At 48.3% G+C, this 18,728-nt stretch overlaps 2 protein-coding genes across 3 annotated transcripts; both read right to left on the reverse strand.

Annotated features, from left to right (window-relative positions):
* Positions 1–4,617: 4,617 nt before the first annotated feature.
* Positions 4,618–12,392, reverse strand: CUNH11orf52 (chromosome unknown C11orf52 homolog). Of its 2 annotated transcripts, XM_061368376.1 has the most exons (4): positions 11,892–12,390; positions 8,482–8,522; positions 7,879–7,925; positions 4,618–7,516 (listed from the first exon to the last, which is right to left on the reverse strand). In XM_061368376.1, exons 1-4 carry the CDS (start codon positions 11,921–11,923, stop codon positions 7,280–7,282), a joined length of 357 nt encoding a protein of 118 aa, XP_061224360.1. In that variant the 5' UTR covers positions 11,924–12,390; the 3' UTR covers positions 4,618–7,279. The 2 variants fall into 2 exon arrangements, with proteins under 2 accessions (XP_061224360.1, XP_061224361.1); XM_061368377.1 differs by lacking the exon at positions 8,482–8,522 and having other exon boundaries at positions 11,892–12,392.
* Positions 12,393–15,225: 2,833 nt separating this feature from the next.
* On the reverse strand, positions 15,226–18,491 carry HSPB2 (heat shock protein family B (small) member 2). The gene is made up of 3 exons (XM_061368378.1): positions 18,410–18,491; positions 17,026–17,160; positions 15,226–16,162 (listed from the first exon to the last, which is right to left on the reverse strand). The coding sequence occupies exons 1-3, from the start codon at positions 18,441–18,443 to the stop codon at positions 15,714–15,716; spliced, it is 618 nt and encodes a 205-aa protein (XP_061224362.1). The 5' UTR covers positions 18,444–18,491; the 3' UTR covers positions 15,226–15,713.
* Between the last annotated feature and the right edge of the window lie 237 nt (positions 18,492–18,728).

The raw sequence follows: 18,728 nt of genomic DNA on the forward strand, positions 1-18,728 counted from the left end.
AGCAGATGCCTTGCTTAGCTAGGAAAGCAAAAGGGAAGGTTGTAAGAGCTGCCAGTTTTAACTCTCAGCAATCATTCTACAGCACCAAAGAAACAGCAACGGTGTCAGCAACCTGGTAGAGACAGAGAGCTGCAAACCAGGTCACAACACAGCTGGTAACATTTGCACAGTACCCAGCCCTGCTTTAGCTGCCCTGGCAATGAAGTCAGAAGAAGAAAAAAGGCAGAAAACCATCAAACTAGAATTTATTACAAGCCCCAGCAGATTTTCTAAACCATAACTGCATTCATTCCAAAAACAAGCATCAACTATCTGCAGGCAATCTAGGAAAATGGAGAACCTATGGAAAACCTCTTAGAATGGATGGAGACCCCTTCTGCCAGGGACTGGCTGCCAGTTCACAAAGCAATACTGCAAGTACTGGCCAGTGGTATCAGACTGTGCCTTCATATAGCAGAAAATCTGCCCAAGCATTTCTAAGTGGGAGGCATATTTAAAACAAGCATGTTTTTCTGCCTAAGTATTGAAGCACCTGGAGGAAAAAGCAATTGCATAGTTTTACCATTTTACCCTGTCATGTATGAAGATGCAGCTAAAATACAGCAAGTCGAGCAACAGGTAATTTCTCTCTGTAATAAACCCAAGCCATTCACGGAGTCAGCCCCCATGCCTCCTTCACTTGAATTTTAAATTATTTATTAATGCTTGCATTCCCCACTTTTCATTATTCAGTGGGATTCAGGGTTTTTATGTTTTCATTAATTGTAATATCACATGTGTTAACCAAAGCAGTAGGTTCCTGTGAGGCTTCGCATAAAGCCTTGTAATTGGCAGTGCTGGTGGTTAGTAGCTTGGTACAGTTTGCTTTAGAGTATCAAAATGCAATTAAATGACAGCAATAAATATTTACCCCCATTTTTTTGTGATGCAGTGAAGTAGTTTATGCCTTTGCAATTTTGGTAAAATTAACTCCAGATCTACTAAACTAAAATCACTTTGAATGCATGGAGAGGTTGCAGATGGCTGCTAGGTGTTCCCTGGTTTTATAATTGGTTTTATGAATTTGATAGCAGACTAAATGCTTACAATCCATGCAAGATTTAGATATTTACCATTGTCCTTTGAGGAGCAGAGAAGCCAAAGGTAGGTTGTCCCTAGCCACAGACTTTACATTGGAGACATAACCCAAAAGTACAGGGTTAAAAGATAAATAAGAACAAAGAGATAATCTGTTCAAACAGCATAGAAATGCAAAGCACAAACAGGATGTAAATGTAAAATCTACTGTTTAAATCATGACAAGATGATACACTGAGAACACCAGTGCATTTACCACGGTACACCTCAGTGGCAGTTAGTAGGTGTCCTTTTGCATTAATGATAGGCAGCAATGAAGCACTTTAACACTTGTGCTCCACCCTGTAAGGACTACAATGTGTTTGAACAACAGCAGGATATAGAGACACTTCCATTAAGTCAGGGTTTGCAGTGCAACCTGCATTTGTCTATAGAGCTTGTGTGTTAAGTCTTGGTGGGCATCTAGTTTGTCAGGGATGCAGCCTGGCTTTGTTCAGAACTGGGACACAGCTATTTTACCCTCTAAACTCAAACCAATTCCAAGGTACATGCTGTCTATGCACTACCCTCAATTACAGCAACGATATGAGATACATAACACATCCTTCAATCACAGTGCTCCCCATGCCATTGCATGGCAGAACACATTACACAGCATGACGCTGAGGGGGCTGTCAGCCATATGGATTGAGCAGCTGGCTTTGCATATGAACCACACAAAGAGTCCTGGGCTTCCTTTTAGAAATATAGTGCTGGATCTATATAACAGACAAAAATCAAACGTGGTACAGAGGAAGGCATTTTCTCCTAGGCCAACCAAACACAGCAAATGACAAAAAAACTCCCATGCAGTTATTTGTTATTAGTACTGAGAAACATTTTCGGTCACCCCTATTCCCTGTACTCCTATTTTCTGGCACAAATCAGGGGACCTAAAGTCGATGGTGTCACCCATAGTACAGTAGTGCCATCACTAAGAAATACAGAATTACTATCTCAGCTGAACGTATTGGGGGAACTGTGAAGAAGTTGACTTGGATTGGAGAGGCTATTCAAGCCAAAATCCCTATCCTGCATGCCCTTTTGGATCAACCAAGAAAAGCTGTAACTGAAGTCTGAAATTCAGGTGAATACTTTCAGTCCTATATCCCTATTACAGAGCTTCTACATACTAGAACACCAACACAGCAAAAGGCAGAGTTCTTATTATATGTGCCATGCTTAGTACACACTTGCTCACAGTATGTTTTCCACCACAGCTTTTGTCATCAAAGAGTTGCTTCTACATGGGGTTTCTTATCTTTGAAACAGAACTCCCTTGCTTGAACAATATGAATGTCAGAGAATAGAAACAAGGCTATTTCTGATGGTTAGACTGAGAGGCAGAGCATGCTGAGCCATTCTTCTGTTTATTGTGGTAACACAAATGCATCCTGGGTGTATGTGTGTGGTGAAAATGCCTTTTAAAAATTAAACGCTAGCTGTCCCATTTGTGTGCTTCACTCTAACTTTTCAAGCTTCTTGTAGCAGGAATCATCTTTTTCTTTCAGTTTTATATCACCATAACAGATGCCTTTGAACGCTACCTTTGCAAGAAGCAGGCAAGCATGCAGGATGGAGGTTTCACTGGTGTCATTGCCCTCTCCTGGCCAGTTTCAGCATAACCCTTGTACTTGCCCCTGTTTAATTCCAGGCAAGGAGCATTACAAAGCACTGTTGCTGCCCCGTTTCCTGTTGCTGTGATGAGACTGTGGTCGTGTCACAGCAGCATCGCCAGCATGAACTCATAAGCCTTCTTTCAAGACTTTCATCCAAGGATTTTAAGACACTTTATCAACATTATCTGTTTGTTTCTCTTATCAGCCCTTGAGAAAGAAAGATCAATGCCCACAGTTAGCTTTTGAGAATAAAATTTGATCTGGAGAAATAAAAGCAAGATGATTCAGAAGCAAAGGCTGTGAGGCTTGTGGGGCCAGGATTCTAGCAATAGCAAAACGAGCTGCCTAATGCAGCTAATGCCTGTGTGTCACTGAGTGTCCCCTCCCAATGTCTCCATCAAGCATCCAAAATAGAAGTCAAAAAAAGGACTCCTGTAAACTCACAGAGGATGCAGCAGGCTGTGGTGTGTATTGAGGCACCGTGTCCATCAGAGTTCCCAGGCTGGATGCTACAGCTCAGCTCAGTGAAAATGTATCAGCACTCCTTCCCCCTTAAAGCCTGAGGGTGAAACGCAAATGTATTAAATACAAGAATTGCACATACTGACATTTATATTCAGGGATATTCTGGAAATCTGGAGATTTTTTTGCTTAGTCTTCCTTTAGAAGGCCGTAGAGAGGTCTGGTGAAGGGAAAAGTGCAGGAGTTTGGAAGAGTTAACAGAATAGCCTAAGGATTCCTTGAGAAAGACTGAATAACAGTAGGAAAAGCTTTTTTATAATAATTAAAAGGTGGGCAGGAGTATAACCCATAGGCAGATGATCACTTTCATCTTGATTGTGTCATCCTGATACATCTCTAGGAACCAAAGGTCAGGGTTTGGAGAGGATGGGTAACACAGGTGGGGGTGCTGAATCTGTTCAGGGTGGAGGTATTCCGGGGCCCATTCTGCAAAGTGGGGCTCATAGTGAGTGAGCAGGGTGGCCACAGAACCAGAATCATAGCATCAGCTAGGTTGGAAAAGACCTTTAAGGTCACCAATTCCTAGCTTTACCCCAGGACTGTCAAGCCCTCACTAAACCATGTCACTAAGGGCCCTTGTCTACATAGTTTTTGAACATTTCCAGGTGCAGTGACTCCACCATTTCCCTGGAATGCCTGCTCCAAGAAGAAGCTTTTCCTAATATCCAATGTAAACCTCCCCTGGTACAGCTTGAGGCTGTTACCTCTTGTCCTATCATTTACTTGGGAAAAGAGACCAACCCCCACCTCCTTTCATGAGGTTTGGGGCAAGGATCTGAGGCCTCAGAGGGGCTGTGTGGCTGCCAGTGTCTCTGGAAACAGAGTCGACCCAGAGGGACTGGAGCATAGGGGCTCCCAGGAGCAGGGCTTGCTGGCGGAAACCAGGGTATGGGGAGTGGTAGGACCAGGATGGGGGCCTGAGGTCCCGGGCGGTGGGGAGCCCCCGGGGAGGGGGTGGCACAGGGAAAACCAGGGTCCCCTTGATGTGTGGTGGGGGTGCTGGGAGATGCTGAACCCGCCCCACCAGAGCCCCGCGTCCTGCCCCCTTACCTTCACCAGGGCCGGCCGCGGCGCGTCGCCGCTTGCCATGGGAACGGAGGCGGGACGGGGCGGACCCACGCAGAACACGCCCGGCCGGGGTGGGACGGGACGGGGCGGGACGGAATGGGGCCCTTCTGCTCCATAGCGCTCGTCGGCAGCAGCGGCGAGTTCCCTTGCATCGGGCGGGTAAGAGTCAGGAAGCCTCCGGCTGGGGGGGGGTTCCAGGCACTCTGCAGGCGCTCACCCGCACCCGCTCCCAGGGTCCCAGTGCATCAAGTGGGCAACAGCCTCCCCCCAAAGTGCACATTTATTAGTTAAAACTAAAAATTACATCTTTAATGTTCAAGGAACATTTGATACATTAACACTCATTTAACACCTAAACATAACAACCTCGGGAAACACAGGAGATACGCTGTTGGAAGCTTTTAATATTCAGTGCAAAACCAAGTCCTTTAGAAAAAAATCCTTACTGCAGAACATGTGACTTTCACATTTTATCTATTCAAGGCCTGGTAAACAGGCAAAATTAGTGCTCTTGTTCCCGTGTAGAGCATCTGATTACCTCTAAGGTATGCTGTACTTCCAGAAACAACAAGCTACATGTGGAAGCTGGAGCTCCTTAAAGAACAGATGAACTACCATTCCAGGCTCTGAGGCATTCATTAAAAGATACTACTGTAGCTCCCAGTTAATTCAGAATACAAAAGGGCTGATCGAGATCAACAGAACTAAGTGACATGACTAAGTAAAAGCAAGTTCCTCTGAGCCAAACCCAGTCCTTAGGTCTAGTGCAAAACTGGTTTAACCTGATGGATGTGCAAATTTGCATCACTCTGGGCTCAGGAGCTTGACCTCAGTGTCTGTGCAGCTTGCTGTCCCCGGCCCCAGCTCTTCTGCTGGGTGAGGAAAAACTTCAGTACCACATGCTGTGCGTGCCACTGCAATAGCAGGCGGTTTCACTTAAACTGTGTTTAAAAATAACCCGTTGGAGTCTGTACCTTCTAGAAAACCTCCCATCTCCTGAAAACTACAGTCCATACTTAAAAATGTGTCTAAAAAAATCCAATTTCTTCCTATGACGGGAGGGCTTGAAAGGAATTGAAGCCAGTGTCCCTTTCTAGTTCTTGTACCAGCGATTCAGGGCAAGGAGGTATACAACTGGTGCCCAGCATGAACCAGAGCTAGCAGCACTGAGTGCTAAAGTGTCTCATGACTCCCTGACATACTCTTGTAAGTAAATCCTGTGCCCATTCAATCCTCCTCAGTCCAAAGGCCAAGTTTTCATGATGGGCATGGAGTACAGAAAGGAACATGGAGGAGAAGAAAGAAGAATCCTTGGCACTCAAAAGAACCAGCCCTTAAAAGAATATAATCCTGTACCTATTGTAAATGAAGGGCTTTCTACTGCAGACTTTACAGTAGCCCCCCTGAGGTCAGCTGGATAGTATGGGCAAAATAACCCTTTTCAGGTAGAAAAATATACTGTATCCGTTATAAAAAAAAGGGGCCTTCTTCAAATGTTCCTCTGGCCTTACAATGGCCCTGCTGAGATGGGTGAAAAGGTAGAAAAGATTGGTCCTCTAAACACTTCCATCTTAGCAAACACTGCCCTTACCAGCTTTATTTTTGTAATGGGTAGGAATTCCTTCATGCCTTTTGCATTTAACTGAGCCATAATATGCAAAATTATGTATGTTTAGACATTGTACCAGGGTGTCCATTTTTAAACACTGGCAACAAACAGGTTGTCCCACGATCTGCATTTAGCTATGTAAACCATTATTTAGGAACAGAATGCGGCAAGCACTGATTGATTTAGTGCCTGAAGATACCGCTTGGGAGGCCTGATCAACTGACAGTGCTGCAACTGCCAAATGCAGTCCAGTGGCAGAAGCCTTTCTGATGGTTGCTATACTGGATTACTAACACTATTTTAAATCCATAAACAACTTCTCAAAGGCGTATCTGGGAGGGTCAGCGGAAAACACCACATGGTGTGTGCTCTGTGTTACTGGGGTTACCTAAGGTAGACAGTACAAAATAAGGAGGAAATGTGCAAAGCTCTCTTTAAAGTTGACCATGATCCGTCCCCAATATCTCAGGTATCCAGACAGCCGCTGTTCTCTAAGGACTGCATAACTGCCCTAAATATAGGTGGTGGTTTTTAAATGCCCGCCTTCCAGTTGAATTGTGAATTTTCCTTGTTTCATTTCCAGTCAGAGCCAAGAGCTCACTGCTCACTTCTGGGCATGTTGGGATAAGAATGTGTATCTGTACATCCCTTCAGTGAAAGAAATTGTTCTGTACCCCTCAGTTAATTCTGCATTTCTGGCCTTGGTTTTAGCGTGCTCTGCATGGTTATAGAACACTGATCTTTCTTTGAGAAAAGATGGATTTACACAGGACATGACTTCAGTTACAGTAGCAGGTGTTGGGAGAAGACATCGCAGCAGATACTGTTAGAAATTTCATGCCATTTCTTCACAGTATCATCCACATGTCACTCTGCACACTGCAGAATTTTCTTAATGTTGACATAAAATCCTATGACATCTCCCTTGACCCAGTATTGAATCCTGTACGCCATGTTCCCAAATCCATCTGTAGAGCAGCACTCAGCTCGTCCTGTGCCACAGCAGGAACTTTATCACTGCAGCTCTGAGCTGTGAGTTTTAGCCTTCATCAGCCAAGAACAGCTCTGTCTTCTCACAGTGCTGGGAGGAGATGGGTTGCCAGTTTCAGAGGCAACTCTTCCAAGGAGAAGAGGTGATTTTTGCCAGCAGAATCAGATAGGAAGCTACTCATCATATGAGAATAAATATGTCTGTATCCTCCAAAGAGAAATGCAGGTGGAAGACACAGCCTCTCCACACTTTCTCAAGGAGAGCTGACAGGTCTGTGAGGTTAGCTTGTGTCTACAAAATCCTTAAGTCTGTGAAATCCTTTTGCTGCTGAAGAAGAAGAGGACCATCAAGCCATTATACCAGGGTCCCATTCTTACTATCGTATTTCAGCCTGGGCCGGGGAAAGTTCAGGGTGGCATACTCTGTGGCATTCTGCATTTGTAAGTTCTTCACCTCTGCTGCAGAGCGCTCCCGGACCTTGGTGAACACTTGGATGTCTGCATAATGAATGCTGTCATCCTGCTTCGTGCTCCTGGGTTTACTCACAGTGGCGTAGACAGGAAACTCAATGACATCTTCATACGTTGGAGCCTTTGAGGAGAAAGAGCTCTGGAAGGTCAGCTCCCTGGGCTACTGCTCCACACACCATCCCCAGACCAAGCAAAGACACCCTTCACACCTTCCCCAGCATCATCCAGGCCTTTGACACCTCAGGAGCAGAAAGAGATTTCATCTTACTGCTTCCACTGCACTTCAGGGGGAAAAAATGGGCCCTCATCACTGTGCAGCAATTCACACTGCTCCCACAGACATTAAAGCCTATACAGAATGAGACAGTTCATGGCTCTGAATAAGCTCCCCCATGTCTTCCCAACCCATGTTGCCTAGGAAGTGGTGGTCAGCTCTGTCTCTTCTCAATATAGTTAGGAAAACAACTCTGGGAAGCTGTTTACCTTCCTGTCAGGCTGATGCTGTTGGCTCTCCTGTCTCACATTAGTTCCTGAAAAAAGAATACCAGAGGTTCAGATTAACAAAACCATTGCTCCATCTTTGAATGCAGAAATGCAGTGTCTGTCCCATGGACTCTCCTCACTGGACAAAACTCAAATTTCCATCTCATCTGACACCCTCCTAATGCTGTTTCTGGGACCCGCCTCCAAGAAGAAAGCCTGGGCTTATTTCTTTGGAAAAAAATAAGGTTTCCTGGGATGACAACATGCTGTGGACCGCAGTGTTCTTGGCAGAACCTAGGAGGACAGACACAGCACAGAGAGCTTCCTTGTTAGACCCTTGGAGACGACAGATCCAGTTTTAACTTTATTTCCTTTGCTGCCTGGCAAACATATTTTGCCCAGCATGGTCCAAAGGCCACTGAATACAACTGGGATATTAAGGGAATGCACTTTATTCTGGAGGACTGATGTCAGAAGGATGTTTACAGCCCTTACAGTACGGGAAGGGACCTCAGCCTCACAGATCCAATTCATGGCACTGAGTAATGTGTCTCAGTGACTACGCCCTTTCTTGACCTCTAAAGCATTTCCACAAATCCTTACCTTGCTTTTCTTTCTTTCTTTTAAAAGGCGAAGGACAATTCCTGAAAGCAGAGAAAGATGTCAGCACTGAGAACGCCCAGCCTCTGCTGTCCTAACATGCAAACCCAAATTGCCAACCCCAGGGTACCATATCTGTGGGTAATGAGAAAGGGCCAGTGTCTCACAGAAGAACTACTGACCCAAACCAGAATATGAGTGACTCTTGCAAGGAAAAGATCCAAAGGGGAGATGGGGGAATGTGTTTCCTTCTCCTTTAACACAGCTACCATGCCCCACAGACACCCCCAAACCTCCTTGCCTTTCAGCCCTGCCTGGCTGTCTGATGACAAACAGATGATGATGACAACAGAGTTCGCTGTGGGTTTGCAACTACATTTCCACAGCTGTATGATCAAAGATGCAGTATATATGCATGGATATAAAGCATGCTCTCAGTTGGAACAAAACCCTTAGGGCTGAATGCTCTGATAGCCCCACACACTCCACTTTGCCCCCCTTGCCCAAGGAGCAGCTATGTGCAGACCTTGTGCTAATTCAGTGTTTCAGACAGTTTTCCTGTTGTCAGTTTTCCACTTAAAACACAACCAAACCAACCAAGCACTTAGTACAGTCCAAGCCAAACCCTAATCTTGGCTGTACCTGTGTGATCAGAAAGAGACTAGCCAAATGACAGCTACGTTCCAGCCACAGAATGAACAGGAGGTGAATTCATTTCAGCTGTAACAACAGACCCAGGAGCTGAGCCCACTGGTGCTGGCAGGAGCACAGGCTGCCTGGCAGAGCGGAGACATGTTCCATTCTGGGTCAGATGCATGAAGGCAATGTTATCGTTGTATTGCACTCAGAGGGATGGCTGGAGAAGAGCAGGAGCCAGCCCTTGTGTGCCTCCCCGTGCGTATGCATATCCATCTGGTGCTGGCCCCCGACCAACACAGCATGCAGCCGAGGGTCTCACACAGGTCTGTGTCTGCTGCAGCACTTATAATGGGGCTACAGAGCTACCAGATGGTTCCCAAGAAACACTTTATGTCCCACATTGTGTGCGTTTGCCAGACAGTCCTGTCACCGGCAGGAACAATGCCATGCCTGAGGCAGAGCTCTGCCTTTCCCAGCTTCTAGAGGCAGTTCCTGTGGGCGGGCAAGCAGGACAGCGTGTGCTGTAATGTCTTCGGCACTGATGGCAAAACAAAACTAACCGTGAATGCAGGCAAAGCACTTGGAGACCTTCAAAATGGTCACTAATGATTAACCAGGCTTGCTAGATTAGGGAAGTCAAAGGCAGCTTTGGGGAAAGCAGGCTGCCATGTGCTGATGCAAAAGGATCCAATGCTGCTTCTCATGCCTTACCTGTGTGCAGCCCCACAGAGGCACCAATGGCCCTCCAGTCCTCTACAGGCACAATCTGGGGGCTGTCCCCACGAGCCAGGGCCCCAGCTCAAGGCAGCATTGCTTTTACTTGTGGTATTTCTCACTTGGCTCTTGCAGCTTCCTTCTCCACTGTCTCTGTGAGCTTGCAGAGACTCCAGGGCCCTCCTTTGCCAAGGCTTCTGTGCTAAAGCACTTTGCTTCTCTACAACATTCAGCCACTCGGTATTCAAGCTGCTTTTGCTTGTTTTGGTTGCTTTCCTTTGTGGAGAGCACATTAGCAGCCAGTGTGTAGGCTGGAACTATTCTGAGGCTGTCTGCAGGCTAATCACAGCCAGGCAGGAGACAGCATCTCCCAGCCTTAGATCTGTGGTATTTAGATCGGATACTGCAAGGGAAACTAGAGCAGGGCAAACCTCTCACCTCTTCTCGAAACCAGGCCAAACATGTTGTAACTAACAGCCAGCTAAAAGCACATTGTACATTCTACATGACAACACGTATGTCCCTGCTCCTGTATTACTTCTCCCCCTTTCCCCATGTCAGTGACTGCCTGATTTCTGTCCTACACAAGCCTGCTTTGCAGTTGGTCCTGAATTTTGGCATCTTTTACTCTCCATGCACACCAGAGGCCCTGAGTACTAAACAAAATGGTGAGAATACCCGGGGCCTGCCCTCCACAGGGCCATACCTGTGGAGGTACTCAGACCTGAGGGCACACTTTCCTTCACTGCTATCTTTCTTGTGTGAATAAATTTGCTGTAATGACTTTTCTTTAAAGGCAACTCAGTCTGTCCTCCTTGCTCTGTCTCCCTTAGGGCCTGTGCTTTGGTAGTAATCAAGACAAGGATTTCCATACAAAAGAAGGTGATTACCTATCTCCCCTTAGCCCTTTTTTAAGTCTCACCTTCATTTAGAAAGCTCATCTCTTTGCTGACACAGCTGTGGTGCTGAGAAAATACACAGAAATAAAAGTACAGGAATCTCGAGACACCTGAACTAAAATTAAGTACCATTTTTTCCCTCTGTCACCAAGGTAAAGCTATGAATCATGCAGACTTCTGCAGAGGGGCTTCAAAGCACCAGTCTTCTCTTAATTGTGGTCCTCTGTAGGTGTCTTCCAAGCCCATGCTATCAACAGCACATTCCTATTTACCTTGGAAGGACCTCGGTGCCCTGATCCTCCTCCTTTGCTTCAGCCACTAGGTGATGCTCTGCCTCTTGTCATTATTAAAAAGACCTGATGAATTTCTAATACTTTTAACAGATGCAGTGTTGGAGAGAATGCCCTCGGAGCTTCATCTGATATTCATGGCTCTGCCGTTGTACCATGCTCAGAGCTGAAAATATTTCCACTTGGCACCGAATGATGCTCCACTGTGCCCTTTTTCTGTAAGCAGGAGGTCCAGGGCACAACATGAGCCAGGAGGGATTAAACTGTCATCCTGCTCCCAGGGAGAAAGAGCAACATCATCTGAAAAACGTGGCCAGGATTTCCTAAGTGCAAATAAAGCCCAGACAGAGTCAGGCAGGGAGAAGGGCTGGAGGAGCTGAGAGCAGGATGGCGTAGCTGACCCTATGAGCCTTTAATGCCAGCACTGCCCCAAGGGCCCTTCCCTGCACTATGCTAAAGGGACACGTATGATGTCTACCTGCCCGGAGAGCAGTGGGGCAAGGAGAGGGATTTTAACCAGATCCTTCTTAGAACTGAGCTGTTCTCAGCTGCTGGCATGACTGTGGGAACCCAAGCTACCAGTCCCATGAGGGTCGAGGGATGTGAGCAACAAAGCCCCTTCTCCTTTCCCTTCGGCAGCAGGGGCTGCCCCAGCCTGCCGTCCCCGCCCCGGCACCAGCAGTGACCCAGAGTCCGTGCTGAGCTGCTCTCGGTTTCGGTGTGAGCTGGCACGGTACAGTGACGAGGGCCGGGCAGGAACCTTGTCAAGCCCAGCACCAAGAAGCAAAGCTTGCAAAGTCCACCCAAACTTCAGATTAGGCTGCCCAGAGCTTGCGCTGCCATCCCCGTATCTGGCGGATGCCGGACTCACCATGGTCGCCCGCAGCTGCAGCGATTGCCCATGTCGCTCCCTCCTCCATGAAACACAAGTGTTTTCTGGACAGGGAGAGCTTGTATTTCCTGGTTCCTGCTCAGCCCCTGGCTATTCCAAGGGAGTGTCTGGCAGTGTCGGATTTCTCTCCGTGCTGTACTGACGCTTTGCTATAGGCCCGTGCGTGCCATCTACCGGAGCACTTGCCCTGGGCTCTCCGTGCCCCAGGGACAGCGCTCACCTCTCGCTACCCAGGTAAGAAGGGGCAAGGTAGCAGCATCCCTCTGCCCTGGGGCTAAAATGCTGCTTTGTGGTTTGTGCAGTGGGTGTCCCTCCGCTCTCCCGCTCTCCCACCAGCGCAACCCGCTGATACCAGCAGTGATGCAAAAGAGAATGAAGGAGGGACTTCAGATGTTCCTGATCGAAAGGACAAACACCAGGGTGGGAGCTCTCAGTGTGTTCCTGCTGTTCATCATTGCAACTCCAGCAGGATGTCAGAAAAATGTGTAGCACAGCCTGGCATCATTTGGGAAAGAAAGTGTATTTTCTCGGGAGGGAAGGTGGTGAGAGCAGGCTTGCAGGTCTACTCTCAGCTGAACTGCAGTGCTGCTGCTTCTGCCACTGACAGAAAGGCATATGCAGACTCGGGAACATTATTGGGAATCTTTTTGCTTACCTACCTAGATGTAGGTGTATCAATTTTTGCTTTTAAGAATGACAGAATCCCATGAGGCACCTCACATCATTAAGAACCTGCAATACAGCTGTTAGGGTTACCCCTTAGCATCTTAAACAGGAGCATTAATGTGTATTTTACCTTTTTACCCTGTTGAAAGCCCTTCAGACTGTGGTGGGTCATTCCTGGACTGAATGACGGGTAGCTGATCTCTGGCATCTCTAAGACAGCTGATGCTCAATACTGAAAAATACCTTGTCAATGTAGTCCTTGAGCAGAAACTGTGCTCCACAGCTTTGATTTGGCAGATAACACCAGTTCTGTGCAGGTCTGAATGCCTCATGGGATGTGCTGACAAGTGGGTAAGTTTTAATTCATGCTTCTGGCAGGCTATCTCAGGAACCAGTGCTAGTCCCCTATTCCAGCTGTACCCATGTTCTCAGCCAGGCTCACAAGCATCATTTATCATCTGCCCAAGTGCAGAGCAGAGCCTTTGTCTGTCCAGAAGTGGCAGGAGATGAGTTCTGAACCGCAGGGCACAGCTGCTCTCTTAGCTGAACCCTGGATGAGCTGCACTGTGACCTTCAGAGCATGAGTCTTGCTCAGAAACTGCTCGTCAGCATGTGGCTGGAGAAACTGTTTGGTTCAGTCTGCACCACAGCAGCCCAGGGAGAATTTAGGATCAGATTTATGTGGGTAAATGGGATGCAGTCCTGGTCCCAACAGGACCATGTTCTCAGGGTTCTGCAAAGATCTGGTTATCTCAGGAGTCTGTCCCTGCTTGGGAAGTTGCAGACTGTCTCTGGGTTTGCTACAGACACTGTTGATTTAGAGAGCCAGTACCTGTTTTGATTTCTGGGATAACTTAGGCTTTGTTGCTCTGTGGACAAGAAAGAAGAAAAGGCTGGGAGACTGTTCCCATCAGCCCCTTTCACAAATATTGGAGCTGCTGGTTTAAGCTCCACCAGAGAAACAGAAAGGCATCAAAAACATTGGCAGAGTTGGATATCACTTGGCTGCCACTCTGCATTCCCTCCTCAGTCTGTGTCTGCAGGGATGAAAGAGAGCATGGCTTCCAGCACTCCTGCTCAACAAACCGATCAGGATATTTTGTGCAAAGCCTTGCAGGGTGCAGAGGAACAGCCCAGTGGCTGACACCAGGCAGTGCCAGCCCCTCTCACTGCATCACTGCTGGGGCATCTGTCTTCATGCTCTCAGGGACATCGTGTGGGTAACAAGCTGTGCAACTGGCACAGCACGAGCCTGCAAGTGCCCAGCAATAGAGAATGAACTCATTGGAGAGCAAAGGGACAGGTAATAAAAGTCAGAGGGGAAACAGAACTGTGTAATGACTACTAATGCTTTGCATTTGTATTGCCATAACGTCAAGGTACCTCAGCCATGGAGGAACTGGAGCCACACTGTGACAGGTGTGATTCAAGCACAGAACAAGCTGACATTGCCTATAAAAAAACGAAGGGCATCCCTCAGCAGTACAGAATGTGAGTGTGGGGTACCTGATCTGCACTGCGGGGACAGAGTCTTAGCGATCTTCCTGCTTTCTCTCATAAAGCATGCAGGCAGGGCTGCACTTAAGTTGGCTCTGATCCTCACTAATGGTAGGGGCCCTGAGAAGTTGAAAATAGCTGCACAGTGGTTTGCTCTGGTCTGGATCTCACTTTGCCTGGCAAGTGTGAAAGAGCAGCCTTGTATCACTGTTTCAGCAACAGAGGAGGTATGCTGCATGGGTCAGACTCCTGAGCAGAGCAATTCTGGCCCAATTTATTCATGGAGTAAGAGTGCAGAAGTCTACAAGCCACATCCCAGCAGGGAGAGGAAGAAGTTCTATCCACAGGGACCTTGGTACCTCCTCTCTCTGTGAGAGAGCTGCACTGAGGCATGCCAGGGACCCCCATATTTGGCCAGTGACACAGCATTTTGGCTGCTTTAATTGGCTCTGACAAAACAAGGATCGCAACTGGCACCTGCTGAGCATTTGGGGCCATCCCAAGGCAGCAGCTGCCACTGACAGCAGCACACGCGATCCCTGGCCCAAAATCACAAGACTACTGAGACATTCTCATGTAGCGGGTAGCATCGCACTGTCTGCAAAAGGGACCAAATTCATCCCCCCTGTGACTCTATGGAGAGTGCTGGGATGCAAGCAAGGCACTTGGGATCTGAGCAGAGCCTTTCCTTTCAGCAGTTTGAGGTTCATTTCCCTCATAAGGGCTGAAATGGTACATGTGTGAACAAGCATTATGTCCCATAAACTAGAAGGCTGAAGCAAGCAGAGGCCATGGGTTGGCATTTGTTTAATTGGACTAACTTCAGCTGCAGGTCTGGAAATGCACAGTGAGCCTCCAAGAGCTCATAACTCTACATCTTTTCTCCTTGAGGATGTTGCCTACTGTGGGTTCCCTGCAACAGCAAGCAGCTCTAGCTGCACCTGAGCCAGGAGAGTCAATCACAGAGGTTCCTCTGGTGCCCCACAGCCAGAGGTCCTCCAGGTCCCCACTGATGTCATTTCCACAGATGAACTCAGTGTGAATAATTTACTGCTCTGCTCCCGACATCTGGAGCAGCTAAGGCTCTGTCCATCCTTCCTGCTGCAGAGTACCTTAGCCAGAAGGAACATGAATCCAATGGAAACAAGCAAAGATCAGAGGCAGATTTATTCCCCTTTCCTCCTGAGAGCTGCAGGCACTTTTACAGACCAACAAGCACCTTCCATCTCCATAAAGGTCAGAAGCAAGACATTGGGATCACCTCTTCCCTCTTTCCGGTACCCTTCTGGGCTAGAGCAAAGCAGCTGTTTAACAGTCCACTGTGACACAGCCTCACAGTTTAGGGCAAGAATGACCCTTGCCATGTGGGATGAGAGGAGAGCACCCTGCATGGTGCTCAATGAGCACTTGACCTAGGAGAAAACTTGCAATACAGTCCCTCACACCAACACTTTAGTCCCCCTCTTTTTTTGGTTCCAAGCCCCTTTTTCCAACCATCAGCCTTAAGAAGCTGATGAGCATATATATGGCTGCTCACAGCCCTGCTAAACACTGATGATGGGAAACAGGGGTCTGGCACCATGGACTTCCCATCCCTGTCCCGCCCACCTTCCCTATAAAAGCCCAGATTAGGGACCTTTAGGACTCTTTCTTCTCTTTTCCTTCCCCAGACTGTTCTTTCCCCACTGGCTGCTCCTGTTGAGTTATCTTCACCTCATTGACTCTGGCCTTTATCTCCTTCCCTGTCCGGGGAGCCACAATACTTAAAATGCCATCATGGGACAACGTGGCTCTCACCAGCAAGGGGTCAACATCCAGAGGAAGGATATAGGTCCTGGTGAACTCTCGAGAAATGAAGCCGTGGCGATCAGCCTTCTGTGGGTGCTGCCCCACCACCTCCAGCAGGTTGTCCACAGTGCGGACAGTGAGCTCGTCCGGCAGGAAGTGACAGACATCCAGGAATACTTCGAATTTGTGCTCATTGAGGCTGATCTCGGAGGTGCCTCGATCCAGCTGCTTATTGATCCGAGGCCTGATGTAGTAGCCATGGTACAGAGCAGGTGCTAAGATCTCACATGGGGACACACCTGAAAATGAGATGCAGTGAGGAGTGTGGGGTTTCCAGTGGAAGGAGTTGCTGAAGGATGGTTGGCAGCAGATAGGGGAGGCTGACAGGAGGAAGATAGGGCCTGGCAAACACCTTGGTTTTGACACCACATCAGCACAACATGGATGAAGTCTCTTTCAGTTCCTACCTTTGTGTCCCTAAAACACATACACAGCCAGATGCCTGCCAGACACGGCCTCCCACCACAAAGCCAGCAGCTTCCAGCAAGACAAGGGCTGGTTCCAGCTTTTACATGCCTGCTGGATGAACAGAGAGGGATTGGTAGGTGCACTGGTGCCCTGCAGTGCAAAGCACACAGCCAGGGATGGGCATGGAAAATGCTGATGGTGAAGAAACTGCCCTGAAGAACTAAAGGCCTTTTGTGTACCATTGTCCAGGAGGCTTTCCTTGGAGCTTTTTGCATTTTCACGCTGTTGTGCTGGTGCTGAATGGTTCTGCTGCTGCCCACATTCCTTCCCCTCTGCCAGCCACTGCCCAGCTTTGTGCTGAACACCACAGCTCAGCTTTTCTCGCCAGCCCCCGGCTGCAAAAACTACCCCCCCCTCCGCCCCCAGAGCATTTTGCTCCATGTTTGCACAGCATATGCATGAATGCCAAACCGCTGGGGGCATGAGAGTGGACAGGAGAGACAGCAGTAAGCATGGATGGAGGAAGTGGACCTGAAGAGAGAGACCCTGGCCATTCCCTGGATATCCCCCACCTCCATTCGGGTTCTTGCACTTAAAATTCCTTGGCTCCACCTTACCTAGCCTGCTCTGGAGTTCAGTATCCCCAGGGAGACTCCACCAGCCCTCCTGCACCAGAGGAGAGAAAGGTGCTTACCTTCTCCAAAGTTCTGGTCATAGATCTTGCTAGGGTTGGCAAACTCATACTCCGAACTCATGGGGTAGGCATGGGGGACAGTCCTTGCAGCCATGGTGTGTCTTTCCAAGCACTCACTGCCTCTGAGAGTGAAGGCTGCAGACTGCAAGGTTTTAATTGGGTGAATTCCACAGGGAGGAGTGTGTGATAAAAAGATGGACCAAAATAGCCACAAGCACAGGCCCCGGGATGCCTTGCCAGGGTGACGACGGAAGCTTCTCACTGCATTCCAGCAGAGAGTGCAGGCACTGTCTGCAGTCAGGGACCTCTCGGGAAAATGCCGTACCTCCTCCCACCCTGTGAGATCCCCTCCTCAAGCAAGAGGTGCAGGAGGCAAGTGGGCAGCCAAGTACAGCAGGGAGGCACAGAGGTGAGCTAAGGGAGGCTAAAGCAGAAGAGACCCCCGGCTCTGCTGCCTGTGGTGCTCCCAAAGGCAAGGCAAGCAGGAAAGTTCATTGTAAGCAACCTCAAGTAGTCCCTAACACTGGTCCTGCTGGCCCTGCAGCACCCCATGGGGATAGGGCAGTAGCTACTGATGGCTGGTGCCTGATCAGGTCATGCACAATCACATGAGGTCAGTATCACACCCGTTTCCTCACTGTGAGCTTAGGACCCAAATCAGCCCTTCCCGTGCCCTACACAAGGGAGGTTCATTTTCCCAGCAGCAGAGCATATGGCTAAAGCCTTTTGTTCCTATGAGTGGTGAAGTGGTGCAGGTAGTTAACAGGATTCAGATACTGACGCCTCTGCATCCTGAATGGTGCTGTTGCAAGCTGCCTGTCCAGACTGTTCCCTGTCCAGAGCTTTGGCACAATGTAATGAGACCCAGAGAAATGCTTGTGCCAGAGATCACGAGTTAACAGGGATCTGAAGCTGGCATAGATCCAGTTTTATTGAACTGGGGGTGGTCAGGGAAAGGGAGGAATGGGATATGGATGGGGGGAAGTAGTGTACCCTGAAACCAGAGATTTCCCTGAGTCCACGTCCCTGCAGTTTGAGAGCAGGTGCACTACTGCTGATGTAATGGGGAATTGGAGAAGGTATTTATGGCCTGAGCTGTTGCACAGAGCAAACCCTGCTCCCTGTTCTTGCAGCCACACTGAGATGAAGGGGGTCAGAACCTTTTGCAAAAGACTGGTGGTACTAGCAGTAAGAATGATGTGCCTCTGGGCCAGTAATTGTGTTTAAGTTGCAAGCAAACACAGGCAGAGACTAACTCTTGCCCTTTAAGGACAGTTGCTGGGCTGATGCTATTGCCATGATTTAGGTTTACAGATGAGGCGGGAATTAAAATGAATGTGTGAATGAAGACATAGTAGAAGTATAATTATTGGAAATCACTTACTGCGAGGGCACAGGCAGATAGAGGTAGCTTGCATCCCCGAGAAGGCATGTCGCAGTGTAGCATCATGGAGGTCGTTGGCATAGAATCAGAGTGGTTTGGTTTGGAAGTGACCTTAAAACTCACCCAGTTCTAACCCCCTCCTGCCAAGCACAGGGACAACTTCCACTAGACTGAATTGCTCCAAGCCCCATCCAACCTGGCCTTGAACACTGCCAGGGATGGGGCATGAGATGGACTAAAAACTACGCTAGTCAATGAAGACATGCCCTGGGAAACTCCCCATCATGCCTGGTTTATCTCTGCTGACAGCCCTCTGGAG

This window comes from Neopsephotus bourkii, unplaced genomic scaffold (assembly GCF_033783945.1).
Source record: "Neopsephotus bourkii isolate Nb327-2 ecotype Australia unplaced genomic scaffold, CSIRO-AGI_Nbou_v1 NB_1433, whole genome shotgun sequence".
Classification (NCBI taxonomy): domain Eukaryota; kingdom Metazoa; phylum Chordata; class Aves; order Psittaciformes; family Psittacidae; genus Neopsephotus; species Neopsephotus bourkii.